Raw genomic sequence first — 12,803 nt, 5'->3', positions numbered from 1 at the left:
ATATTTGTTGCCACTTAATGATTTTTTCTGTCGTATGCTGGTACTTGCTAGCAGTCAAGAGGTATCAGTTGCCAAAGGTTTAAGAAAATATTGGGAATTAGAGGAGGAAATTATATTCGTAACAGTTTTTTCTATAAAATGAATATAGCAGCAATATATTCTGGTCAAGCTTAAGGACCCAGTGCTCCATGAGACCTCTTGCTCCTGAGGTTCTCCCTTTCTAAACCACATTCCTCTTCTGGAGCAGTATGGTGTTAAATGACAGAAAAGCTGGTATTAATTTCTGATTTTACCACTTAGTAGTTGTGTGGCCCCGAAATCTTTATTGTCCTCATGAGAAATAAAACCAAAGAGAATGGGCTGGATGCTTTCCATGAATGATCCCTGGTAGCTCTCTATCATGTGATTCTTCAGTTGACATCATCAAATAATCATTTTTCATACATAGTTTTTGATCTACTAGTGAAAGTAGATCTTATGATTAGCCAAGTGATCATTATAGCGTATTCCAAAGCAGAGAGTGCAGGTTGTGTATCCTCATTGCACCTGGAGAATTTCATGCATCTTTTCTTGGTTAGCATTAATTTTTTGTATAACTTTTGCAACATAACTACAGTCACCAGCAAGACGGTGCTACTGACAAAATCATAGTCACCAGCAAGATGGCGCTACTGACAAAACTTAAGTTTTTGTGGGCTTATGGAAATTAGTAGGAAAACTCTAGAGCTCTGCTGCCCAATGGAGTTTTTTGCGTTGATGGAAGTGTTCGGTCCTCATTTCAAATAGCAATGTCAGAAATTCTCAGGTAGCTCATAAATATGAGGAGAATTTAGATTCAGAAAACTTTTCTCCTCTCCATTTTCATTGTTTTAAGTGTTGAACCACAGAGTCCTTACATAGTACATAGCAATAACAACTACATTTACTGTTTATTGATCTTTTATGTTCTATGCATTATGCACTTGTACATTCCTTTAAACCTCTGCTTGAGTTAAGTCTTGTCATATGTGCGTTAAACTTATATGAATTCAACTGCACATCACTGTGGGGAAAAAGGGAAATAGAAAAATAACATAAATGGTACACATAATTAAGTTCAACATTCCAAAGAATATATGCTCTAGAAAAAAATGGGAGATTTTAAGGTCTGCTAAACCCACACTACAAACCTGACTAGTTATGCAGAAGAAGCAACACTTCAGATTGTTACTTGTTTTGGAATTAGGATGTTAGAACTGGAAGTAATGTTAGAGGTTAATCAAATTCTCTTACTTTAACAGACAGGAAAATTGAGACCTGTTTAAATTAAATGGTTTGCCCAAGGTTGTACAGCTGATTAATGGCAGGACCAGGACAGGAATCTAGGTCTCCTAGTTTAGATCAGTATTTTTTTCACACATTATTGAGATTAGAGACTAGTTTTTGAAATATTTTTAACCTAGCTTAGAATTTCACACACAAAGCAGCCAAACCAAGTGGCAGAATAGGAGGTAAATTCAGAAAATTGTAACTAAATCAGCTTCTGGCTTTGGAAGTTGAACAGCTTCAGGGAACAGTGATGTATGCTGTTCGATTAATGGACATCCACTCCAAAAAGAAGCCTAGCAGAAAAGTCCCTACCAATGATTGATTTCTGAATCATTTCTTCCTATCTGAACTGCCTCCTGCCCTCTGTTAGCACTCCCTGTTATCAAGTTGTGAAAGCATTGGAAAATTGTGTAGCACATGTAACTGTATTGTATGAAAGCTTTATTTAAGTCTGTATTTGCCCGGGGGATTTCGTACCTTCTGAGAGCTTATAGTGTAATAAAGACAATCTTCACATACATGTTTGAGTAAAGTACATAGAAATGACTAAATATTTTTGGCAATCCAATATATATCTAAAATATGGTATTAACATAAAATAGATGTCAAAAGTAATAAACATGCATATCATAACATGAATAATGATAGTAATCATAGGTCATCCAAGGTGAGAGATCATTTAGTCCATTCATTCTATAAATATAAATGTAGTCCTTGCAGTGTGCGGTGCACTTTCTAATAACTTGAGCTGCCAAGACAAGTGAGACAAGGTCCTGGCCTAGTTCTAGCTGGTGGCTTATAATCATGTGTGTTCTTGCCTTTCTATTCTGTCTTCAGCTCTCTTACTTCTCCCACCTTATTTCTAGTTACTTTCTACCTTGACCCTACTTTTCATTTCTTAATCATTCTTTTCATAGAATGAACAATATTTACGTCAGGCATGGTACATACAAAAATGATTAAGGCATGATCCCTAGTCTTCAAGATCTCCTTTATTTCTCTCCTCTTCTCTCTTTCTCTCCCTTCCCCCCTTCCCCTCCTTTCTTTCTTTCTTTCTTTCAACATATTTATTAAATACCCACCGTGAGCTTGCCACTATTCCACTACAGAGAATACAGAAGTTAATAAGATTCCCTGTCCTCATTAAGTTTCTTTTCTTCTGGGGAAACTGACTGTAAATAAGTTAACATAAAATATCATTTTATGTAGTGGTAAATTCTGGGATGATAAACAAACGCAGGTAAAAGGAAAGAGAATGCTATTTTAGATAGGGTGGGTAGGGGAGGCATCTCTGGAAAGAGAGCGTTTGAGCAGTGACCCAAATGACATGGAGAAGTAAGCCTTGTAGAGATGGAGGGGAAGGAAATATGGGGCGCAGGAAACATGTGCAGAAGCCCTGAGGCAGTCACAAGATGGGCACATGGGAGGAACAAGGAGGATGCCGTGGTGGAATGAGGCAGAAATGGTAGGGCATGCAGCTTGGCGGCGGGGGTAGCTGTGAACCTGATGGGACAGCACTCTGTGGACTTGGCGAGGACTTTGGATTTTAGTCTGAGTATGAAAGGAAGCATGGAAAGTTGAGCAAGAAAATGATGTTCCCTGATTGCATTTTTAAAAACCACTTTAACAGCCATGTAGAGAAGTAACTAAGAGGGAGGAAGAAGAATGGAAGCAGGGAGACCAGTTAGGAAGCCGTCGCAATCACTGAGGTGACCTCATGGTGGTTTAGGAAGAGGGATGGTAGCAGCGGGACAGTGAGAAGTGGTGGGTTTGAGATATGTTTTGAAGGAATGGCTGAAAGCATTTACTGTATGTTGGGTTTGAGGTTGTGAACTTTATTTTTTCTCTCTTTATTTCTCTTCTCTCTCTGCTATGGAGAAAGGGGGGCAAATCACAAAGGAATAAACCTGTGAGAATTTATTGAATGTCTCCTTTTTGAAAAACAGGATTATCTCATTGACTTTCATCTCCCATCCATGCCCCCACCCTGTTGCACCTTAACTCCTTTCCTCCTTTTTTTAAACTTGGGAGAACTTAACATTTTAGCTTAGCACATTCCTTTCTTCCTTCCTTAGGAAGTTATATTTCATCAATTTAAATGACTGAAAAATTAAATAAAGGGATAGGCAGCTACTAAAAGTCATCTTTTCAGATACACAATGTCAACTATGTGATTTAGAAAGAAAAATACTCAGTATTGAAACAAAACACAAAAGTAGCTGAAATAAGAAAAAAATCTGTGAAATTTAAACATTTCCATTTCTCTTGACAACTGAAGAAAGTGTAACTTAAATTATAATGTTTCTCAGATTAGAATATTTCATTATTATAGTTTATGTTAAAAATTACACATTGAGTTATTTAAAGTAGTAATTTTCTAATTTTATTGAAATGTGTATAGAACTTCAGTATTTTCCCCTTTTACATTCCAATAGATTAAACGATGGAAGTTGTTTGAGTTAGAATTAGTTAGAACGTCTGCTGGTACTCTTCAGAACATATTGATTTAAAATTTTGCCTTTGCCTGTCTCTCACGCAGGGAAGTGCCAGACACAGCTTCAGAATGTGACTCCTTAAATTCTTCCTTTGGAAGGAAGCAGTCTCCTCCTTCAAGCCTTGAGATATACCAAACTTTGTCTCCTCGAAAGATATCAAGAGATGAGCTGTCTCTAGAGGATTCATCCAGGGGAGATTCACCCATAACTGCAGAAATCTCTCGGGGTTCTCCTGATTGTGTAGGTCTGACAGAAACGAAGAGTATGATCTTCAGTCCTGCAAGCAAAGTGTACAATGGCATCTTGGAGAAATCCTGTAGCATGAACCAGCTTTCTAGTGGCATCCCGGTGCCTAAACCTCGCCACACATCGTGTTCCTCAGCTGGGAACGACAGTAAACCAGTTCAGGAAGCCCCAAATGTTGCCAGGATAAGCAGCATCCCACATGACCTTTGTCATAATGGAGAGAAAAGCAAAAAGCCATCAAAAATTAAAAGCCTCTTTAAGAAGAAATCTAAGTGAACTGGCTGACTTGGTGGAATTCCATTCAAGTGGAATCTTTAAACTTTTATCTCCCACCCTCTACTCCCCCTTTTTGTTTTAATTTTAGGAATGTAACTCCATTGGGGCTTTCCATACTGGATGCCATAGTGGAATGTCCTTAAGGGCAACTGTCGATTGTTTGCTTATTTAAATGACTATATAAATCAATTCATCAAGCCAGTTATTACTGAAAAATCATTAGGAGATGAGACAGTTTACAGTCATTTCTGCCTATTTATTTCTGCTTTGTTGTTAGTGATGTATATACAACATTTTGTTGAAAGCCACTATGGACTTACAAGCTTTAATGGACTAGTAAGCCAGCATGGGCTTGCAAAATTTTCTTGTTTACCGGAGCATCTTCTTATCTTTCCACAGCTATTTACGTCCTGGACTAAATAACTTAAAAGAAGTAAAACTAATTGCACTACTGTTTTCCAGACTGGAAAAAAAAATCTCTGCAAGTGAAACTGTCTAGAGTTTATAAAATGACTATGGATGGGGGACTGTTTTCACTTTTAGATCAAAATGGGTTTTTAAGTAGAACCTAGGGTTTCTAATTGACTTGATTTCTGGAAATGAAAACCCACACTTTTATTATGGGAAGCTTCTTTAAATGCATTTAATATTATAAAGTTTCAAGTCCTGCTGTAAAGATCATGTTGTTTTGTTTTTCCCAGGGCTTTCACTGTGATTTACTGCATTGCAGGCTGTATGATAAAATATGAATAATTTAAAGACAGAAGGCTCTTGATTCCTTATGCAAGTGGAAGAGTTAAAACTTGATGGAAGGACTTAAAACATTCACAAGCTTAAACTGAGGGGGGGATGTGGGGATCCGGCACTTGTTTACAGACTTCAAATAACTGCAAAGGATTTATGGTTTGTGAAAAATTTGTACTGTGGAAAAGATAATAAATCAGAGACGTTATTGTGTGGGACTGTGCTGATTTTTATTGATAACACTCCACTAAAAACACTATATGTTTTCTGGAGAGCTATGTAAGCAGTCTTGTTGCTTAATTGCAATATAAGAAATAGTGATGTTTTGGAAATAAGTTGTCAACAAATTTCTTTCTATTTTATATTGTTTGTCATATTTTTATGTAGTTTGAAATGTTTAAATGTTCTAATATCAAGATTAACAAATATAAATTTATGGTGCATTTAGATTGTGTTGTATTAATTTGTAAAGTTTGGGGTTTGTTAAACTGATAGATTATTGCAAGGGTAGCTTTTACTGTGAAGATTGTCACATGGAGCAACAAAGTATGTTAAAATCTGGGGAGTTTCTGCTTAAACTCCTTCTTTTAAAAATTCCATCATAAATGCACTGTGGTTAATGCAATGTGGATGGACCTTTGGGTGAACAGCTGATACATATTAACTAGAATGGTTTTTCAGCATTGTGGCTATAATACGTAATGTCCAATCCAGTCCCGTTTAGATGAAAATGCTGATTGATAAACAAGAAGTTTGAGATTTGCTCCAAGAAAATACTTTATTAAGAATATGAACAGTTTCCTGTAAATTGTGATTGTTTATTCTTTTTAGTACTGTTGTAAAACTGTTAAGGTCTTGAATGATGTTCATAGACACAGATATTTATATATTTAATAGTCAGTGCTGTAAGGGCAAAAATTAATTGATTGAAACAAACAGTGTTTTGGAAAAATAAGAAGATAAGATGACCTGAAAGCCCAAAAGTTGAGGAAGACAGGCTCTAAAGCTGTTTAGGAAGGGCGAAAAATTATGCATGAAGAATTGAAAAGCGTTCTGGAAAGTTTCTTCAGAGTGAAGGGGATACCTTATCTTCTTTCTCCTTCTTACAACCGGATGGGAGTTCTTCCCTTTGAAAATTGCAAAAGGGATGAGAACTTTGTAGTTGGATGGATAGAAATGGTAAAAGCCACTGGACCCTGGAGTGAAGCTGGGAGGAGGAATGGCTCTAGGGGCTCCCAGCAAAGCCAGCTGCTTGTTCAGAGTTAGAAGGGAATTCTGGATAAGAACCAGCTGGATGCTAGAACTTGTGGCTGAGGTGGGAGAGGCTGGCCTCAGTAGAGTGTGGGCCATCTGAAGTCAGGAAATGCTTTGTTTGTGCTAAATTTCACACACTCATTTATAGATGAATTCAACCAAGGGATATTTACTGCTTTGTGGTTCTTATAATATTTACTTTGCGTTAGTACAATGCTCTATATTTGTAAATTCAACAGAAAATAATTGAGTTTTGGAAAGCCATGATAATTTCTGTATTACATCATTTATACATTATTAAGAGTTGAGCATTAGTATAAATTTTAAAAATTATAGGCTGGCCACGTGGCCTAGTAGCTAAGTTCGGCGCACTCCACTTCAGCGGCCCACATTCCGTTGCCCGGCACAGGCCTACAGCACTTGCTGGTGGCCATGCTGTGTTGGTGACCCACACACAAAATGGAGGAAGATTAGCATAGATGTTAGCTCAGGGTAGATCTTCCTCAAGCAAAAAGAGGAGGATTGGCAACAGGTGTTAGCTCAGGGTGACTCTTCCTCAGCAAAATAAATAATTACCTGTTTGTTACTTTATTTTAACCTTATAAAACTATGGTGTTTTCCTGATTTTAGAAGTAATATCTTCCTTATAAAAAACAATTCATGATTGAAAGTATAAAGAGGAAAAACAACAGCAAGCAGGTCAAATTCTACTGGCCAAAATAATCATTTTTAATATTTTGGTATGTTTTCTGCTAGATCATTTTCTATATATTGATATATATTTTACACAGTTGAAACAATACTATATGTTTAATTTCCTATCACGCTTTTTTACTTAATATAAGCATTTCTCTAGCATCATTAAAAACTCTTCATGAACATTTTAATGACTATATAATATCCCATTGTATAGATTTACTGTAATTTTTTAAGTCATTCTTTTATTATTTATCCTTAGTCTGCTTCCAAATTTCTGATATGTGGAATAATAGCATTTAGCATTTATTGAGCACTCTCTGTGCCAGGCACTATTCTAAACTCTGCTATGTATTCTCATTTAATCTTCACACCAACCTTGTAAGGCAGGTACTTTTGTGTGTGTGTGTGTGTGTGTGTGTTTTTTAAGTCACCGATTTATTGATGAGGAAACTGAGCCCAGAAAATTAATAGTTTGCTGAAGGTCACATAGCTGGTACATGGTAGAACTGTGTTAACTTCTAAGTCATACCACATAAATTCAAATCAGCATTTTGATTCCTTAGAATATATATTTTTAGAAGTGTATAGAAGAGCATAAAGATATTTTTAGTTTATGTGTACATATGTATGTATGTATGTATGTAGACGCTCACATGGTCTCACATATGTATCTTGAGTGTAACTGCTTTTAAGCTCGCTTATCCGTTTAGTCGTGTTTATACCCCCACACTTGAGTGTATGGGTGCCCTTTTACTTCACTCCATCTTTCTGAATTATCATTTGGTTAAAACTTTGCTAATTTAATAGTAAGTAACGTCTAATGTGATTGGAAAGTTTCTTCATGTCATGTGTTTTTCATTTCAGTGAATTGTCTGTTCATGTTTTTTGCCCATTAAGTTCTTGGGGTCCCAGTATTTTCTAAACCTTTTACACAGTCTTTCAATTGTAGCTATTCTTGTATTTTTCATTTGCCAACTAAAACTGACTTTTAAAAATCATATATGTATTTTTCATGTTTATTTTAAAAAGTAAGTGAAAGAAAAACCTAGATTTAAGTTTTAGATTTATTGATCTCCTACTTTTAGCTCTTGAATGAGAGAGTAGATTTTCCCCAAAAAATTACAGGTAAGAGACAGTGCAGAATTCGCTTAATGCATTGAACAAATATTTAATAGCCTACCGTGTGCCAAGCGTCATGATAAGCTCTGGAGGTATAGAGACTAATGCAACCAGCACCTGCCCTAAGGGAACTTGGTGTCTAATAGGTGAGACAGAGCAAACAAAAATCCTTGTAGTAAGGGCAGTGATAGAAACGTAAACCAAATGTTGGGGTGATGGGAGCTAATGGGGAGAGAGATTATGTAGCTCAAAAGTGTTTATTAAATCAAGGGTTATTTAATTTAATGGTGTTAATTTGCTAAGGATGTGGAGAGATTTGCTGTGGCTGAAACATGGAGGTCCAAGGGCAAGTTAGGTTTAGGGCTTCTACTAACTAGTCATCTAGTTCCACCAAAGGAGTTTGCAATTACTGAGTTCCAGCAAAACACTTTGTAATAGCTGTGAGGGTGCTCATTTTAGGGTAGGTTGTTTACCAGAGAGAAACGCAGCATTTGAGCAAGCCCACATAAGCCCTGATAGTGCTGATAACAGACTGCTTCCTTCCCCACATCCCAGCCCTAAAACAGGGTAGTTTTTTCTGAAAGATGAGCCTTCACATTTACCCAGGTGGGCCTGATCCTCTCTCGAATCAATTGGTGTCAATGGGCTTCAGGCCACATTTCGGGATTTTACCTTTGTCCCTTGATTGGGCTTTCCTGAGGTTATCCACAAGTTTCCAAAGTGGCACTCAGAGGGTGCTCTCTACAGCAATGTTTGTCCAGAGAGGATGTTTTAGGGAGACGTGGGTCCAGATCTTGATGTCTTACCAGTGTGCAGGGATTACGACAGAATGCCCCGGATCCTTTCCTGATTACAGTGTTTTGACTGCCAGATTCTCCGTGATCCTGATGTTCCAGCTTTGTTGGGTATGTTGCAACGTCTTCATCAGTCTCCAAAAGTGAGAGAGAGCAAGCAATGGGCTCAGGGTGAGGCAGGCCGTTCCCCTCCACCTCATGAGAACAGCTCTGCACATGGGCTCCAGGGAGGCACAGTTCCTCAGCCATTCCAGATCGCCAGGCCTTAAAGCAAGGGCAGAGCTGCTGCTGCTTCCCACGTCCTTCCTGGTTCGCCCCGGTAGGTTCTAGTTCCCTGTACAATGGACTCTAAGAAATCTTATCTGGGTCAAAATTGTTCTTCATCTCTTGCTTCAGATTGGCTCATTTTAGTTTTAAATTGTGTTATATAGCAGCCACCCCAATGTTAGAGTTCTGTTAAGAATATCTTACGATTATTTCTTAGGTACCATCTGTTTATTTGAAGCTTCTTAGTTCTAAAATATCCATGTGGGCTAATGTCCCTTGTGTGAGAATAACTGCTGAAATACTCTCTAGACTTCTGGTCCCTGGGATGTGGTGGCACCAGATTCTAAGGAGACTGAAGGACACCACCCCTTAGGAACTGGAAAAGGTTTCTAGAATAAGAATGTGGCTTTTTTGTTTTATTTTTGAAAGAATCAAACTATTGAAGTTTGATTCTGCTTGAAAAAGCGTTTTATTAACATGCAAGATATGCTTCTGTAGCCAAAAAGAAAAATGACAAGAAATTAAAAAGGGGTTAGATGGGGGGACAAAGTGAAGCCTGGGTACAATAGTGAGCTACTATACCAGAGGTTGCCTTTGAGCTTTAACGTGAAGGTAAGAAAATGACTAGAAATAGGGCCGACCATGGGACCTTGGGAAAGGAGGGGCGAGGGAGGAAAGGGTGCGTTTATTGTCAAATCACCGGATCTCATCCATTTAATCCCTGAATATCTCAGCTGATGCCTCTGACTACTGCCCTGGGACCTTGCCTTGTTTATTTCTCATTTTATTAATTTCAAGAAGCTAACTGGACCCATCCTCACCTTCTTTCGTCCTCTTATTGGTGAGCTTTCTAAGCCACATAATGGATTTTCTCTGATTAAAATCTTTCTATGCCTTTCCATTGCCTCTAGGGTAAAATATAAATTTAACAGAGATGAGCAAGAGACCTTGATGTTCTGGGCCCTGCTCACTGCAGCCTCATAGCTGGCCGGTATGCACACAACCTGATCAGTTACACAGAACTTCATGCAGATTCCTGAAAAAGCCAGGCTGCTTCGCACTCACCTCCCTGACTGCACTGGCTGCTGCTTTTGCCTGGAATGTCCTCTCCATTCTTTAGCCACTAACTCTAAACCCGTCACTCAGCTCAGCTATCTTTAGGAAGCCTTCCATACACGCCCCCAATCTGGGTAAGATGCCACTTCTACAAGTGTCCAGAGTTTTGTGTTTATTACAGCACTTGTCACATCACCATGACCTGTTTATTGTTTGCCCAGTAAACTGAACTGCTTCAGTGCAGGGACTCTGCCTTACCCAGCTTTGAACTCCCAGGGCTGACACTTTAGGCACTGAGTACATTACGTGCCTGATGAGTGAATAAATGAACAACAGACATTATTGCTACCTTCAAGTTTCAGATTAAGGGCATTCACAAGTTTAATGATTAGAAAACAGTTCAAGATTATTATCTAAGACAAATGAGCATTGTGTGCTGTATTTCCATTGTTTTATATGGAGGTTCCAAGGAAGGAAGAGATTAAGATGGCATGGAGTAACCAGTATGTTTTCTTTACAAAATGTGTTTTTAGAGCTGGACAGTGAATAGTGAGCATGGTCTGCATAGGCCTCGTCTTTCCCGTCAGGCTCTGTTTAGGTGTTTGCTCTGCAGTTAGCCTCTCCATGCCTGGTGCTCTGCCCCTCTTAGTGGCTATCGTATGCACCTGGTAATTAATGTGATTTCTTGTATTACTAGATCTTATTCTTTCAAGAGTTATATATCGAGAACCTATGAGGTACTGAGTGCTGGGTCTATGATAGTACCTAAGCTAAACATAGTCGTTACCTACCTTGTTGAACAAATGCTTAAATAATTATTTACATTACCATGCTTGTAATTACAGCTAGGAAGAAAAGGTCCACAAGGCTATGCGATGATTTGTTGGAGGTCTAACTTAACTTGGTCAGGAAGGGCCTTGTGGAGGAAGTGACGTTTGTGCTTAACCCTGCAGAATTAGTAGGAAACAGACAGCGAGGAGAACAGGTGTCTGAGTGTCCCAGGCGGTGGTAACAGCATGGGTAGGAAGACGAGAGGGAAAGGATCGAGTGTGTTCAGGAGACCGAAAGAAGGCTGCTGTGACTGGAGGGCAGTGAGAGGGTGAGGAAAAGGGCAAGACTGCACAGCGCCTTGAGGCCATGTTTAAGGTTTCAGACTTGATCCTGAGACCAATGGGAAATCACTGAAAGAGTTAAGCGTGGCAAGAATGATTCTCTTTTATTTATTTTATATCTCCACTGCTTCCACACAGCTTGAGGGGTAAACGCACGTGTTTATATATCCTTAAATTCCCTCTTGGCACCTGCCACTAAATTAGACAATCAGTAGATATTTAGCAATTTGGCTTCCAAATGGAGGGAGACAAGTATAAAGGGGAGAATGAGTAGGGCATTTTAGGAGACTAGTAAGGACCCTAGAGAGAACCTGGGAGCAGTGGGCAGTAAAGTTAGCAGGGTGGTCGCCTCCTTTAGTTCAAGGCTCTGTCTTAGTCAGCTCTGGCTGCCGTAACAAAATATCACAGACTGGGGGGCTTAAACAACAGAAACTTATTTTCTCCCGGTTGTGGAGGCTGCAAGTCTGAGATCAAGCTGCCAGCCCTCTCCCTGGCTTGCAGACAGCTGCCTTCTTGCTCTGTCCTCACATGGACTGCTCGTGCACGCGCACGCACACACAGAGGATGCGCCAGTCCTATCGGATCAGGACCCCACCTTATGACTTTGTTTTTCCTTAATTACCTCCTTGTAGGCTCTGTCTCCAAATACAGTCACATTGGGGGTTCGAGCTTCAACAGATGAATTTAGGGGACACAGTTCGGTCCATAACAGGTTTCATACTGTGAAACCGCTGAAGCAGGATAACTCTGGGCAGGCCTCCAAACAATGTTCAACACAACACTGAAACGTTGACAGTCAGAAATCTCTTTATCTTTTTCTAGGTTTTGGACACTTTTTCTAACAGCCATCCTTTGTGATCATAAACAATTCCCGAAGATTATTCTTGGTCATAAAAGCTAATCTTATTTTATTTTGTTCTGACTCATTAACATTAGTACATCAAGCAGTGTTAATTAAATATATCAATTTCCTTGAAGTATGGTCAGCAAACTCAGGGCCATGTGGTGTAAGCAACTACTAAGGCCAAAAAATTAAGGTCTGGAGAACTTACATGGAATCTAGTATCATCTTTTCAGTAGGCCAGCAAAGTTTTTTATTGCTCTTATTTGCACTCATGTTTTGAGGCTAGAAAACCGAGCTCAAGAAATTCATTTCTATCCGTTTCGCCTGGAGTACCTATAAATGTGGATGAATTTCTCTCTCACTGTGAGGTTCCCCAAATCTGCTAAGGTCACTGGTCTGCCAGGAAATGATTGTTTCCACCAAAAATTCCAGAACCCAGAAAGCCATAGAACAGGGGCTGGAGTGGCCTCCTCTAGGCCTTTGTGAACCTTGGTTCTGCATATGCAGCACACCCCTGTCTCCATGGGAAGCGTAGCATATCTGGTTAAATAAGATTTATTCTCATATGACACTTTAAGTATAGCTTTGG

The 12,803-nt window shown here is 39.0% G+C and overlaps 1 protein-coding gene across 8 annotated transcripts in view; it reads left to right on the top strand.

Annotated features, from left to right (window-relative positions):
- The window catches only part of STIM2 (stromal interaction molecule 2), a 170,501-nt gene extending 162,481 nt beyond the window's left edge, over positions 1 to 8,020 (top strand). For all 8 annotated transcript variants that reach the window (XM_070262518.1, XM_070262521.1, XM_070262519.1 and 5 more), the window contains one exon: positions 3,848 to 8,020. In XM_070262518.1, coding sequence (XP_070118619.1) covers positions 3,848 to 4,325 — 478 coding nt within the window. In that variant the 3' untranslated portion in view covers positions 4,326 to 8,020. The remainder of the gene's footprint in view (positions 1 to 3,847) is intronic.
- The last annotated feature ends 4,783 nt before the right edge of the window (positions 8,021 to 12,803 follow it).

Source organism: Equus caballus, chromosome 3 (genome assembly GCF_041296265.1).
Source record: "Equus caballus isolate H_3958 breed thoroughbred chromosome 3, TB-T2T, whole genome shotgun sequence".
Lineage (NCBI taxonomy): Eukaryota > Metazoa > Chordata > Mammalia > Perissodactyla > Equidae > Equus > Equus caballus.
Note: the sequence above shows the minus strand (reverse complement) of the source record. Positions and strands in the feature narration are given on the sequence as shown.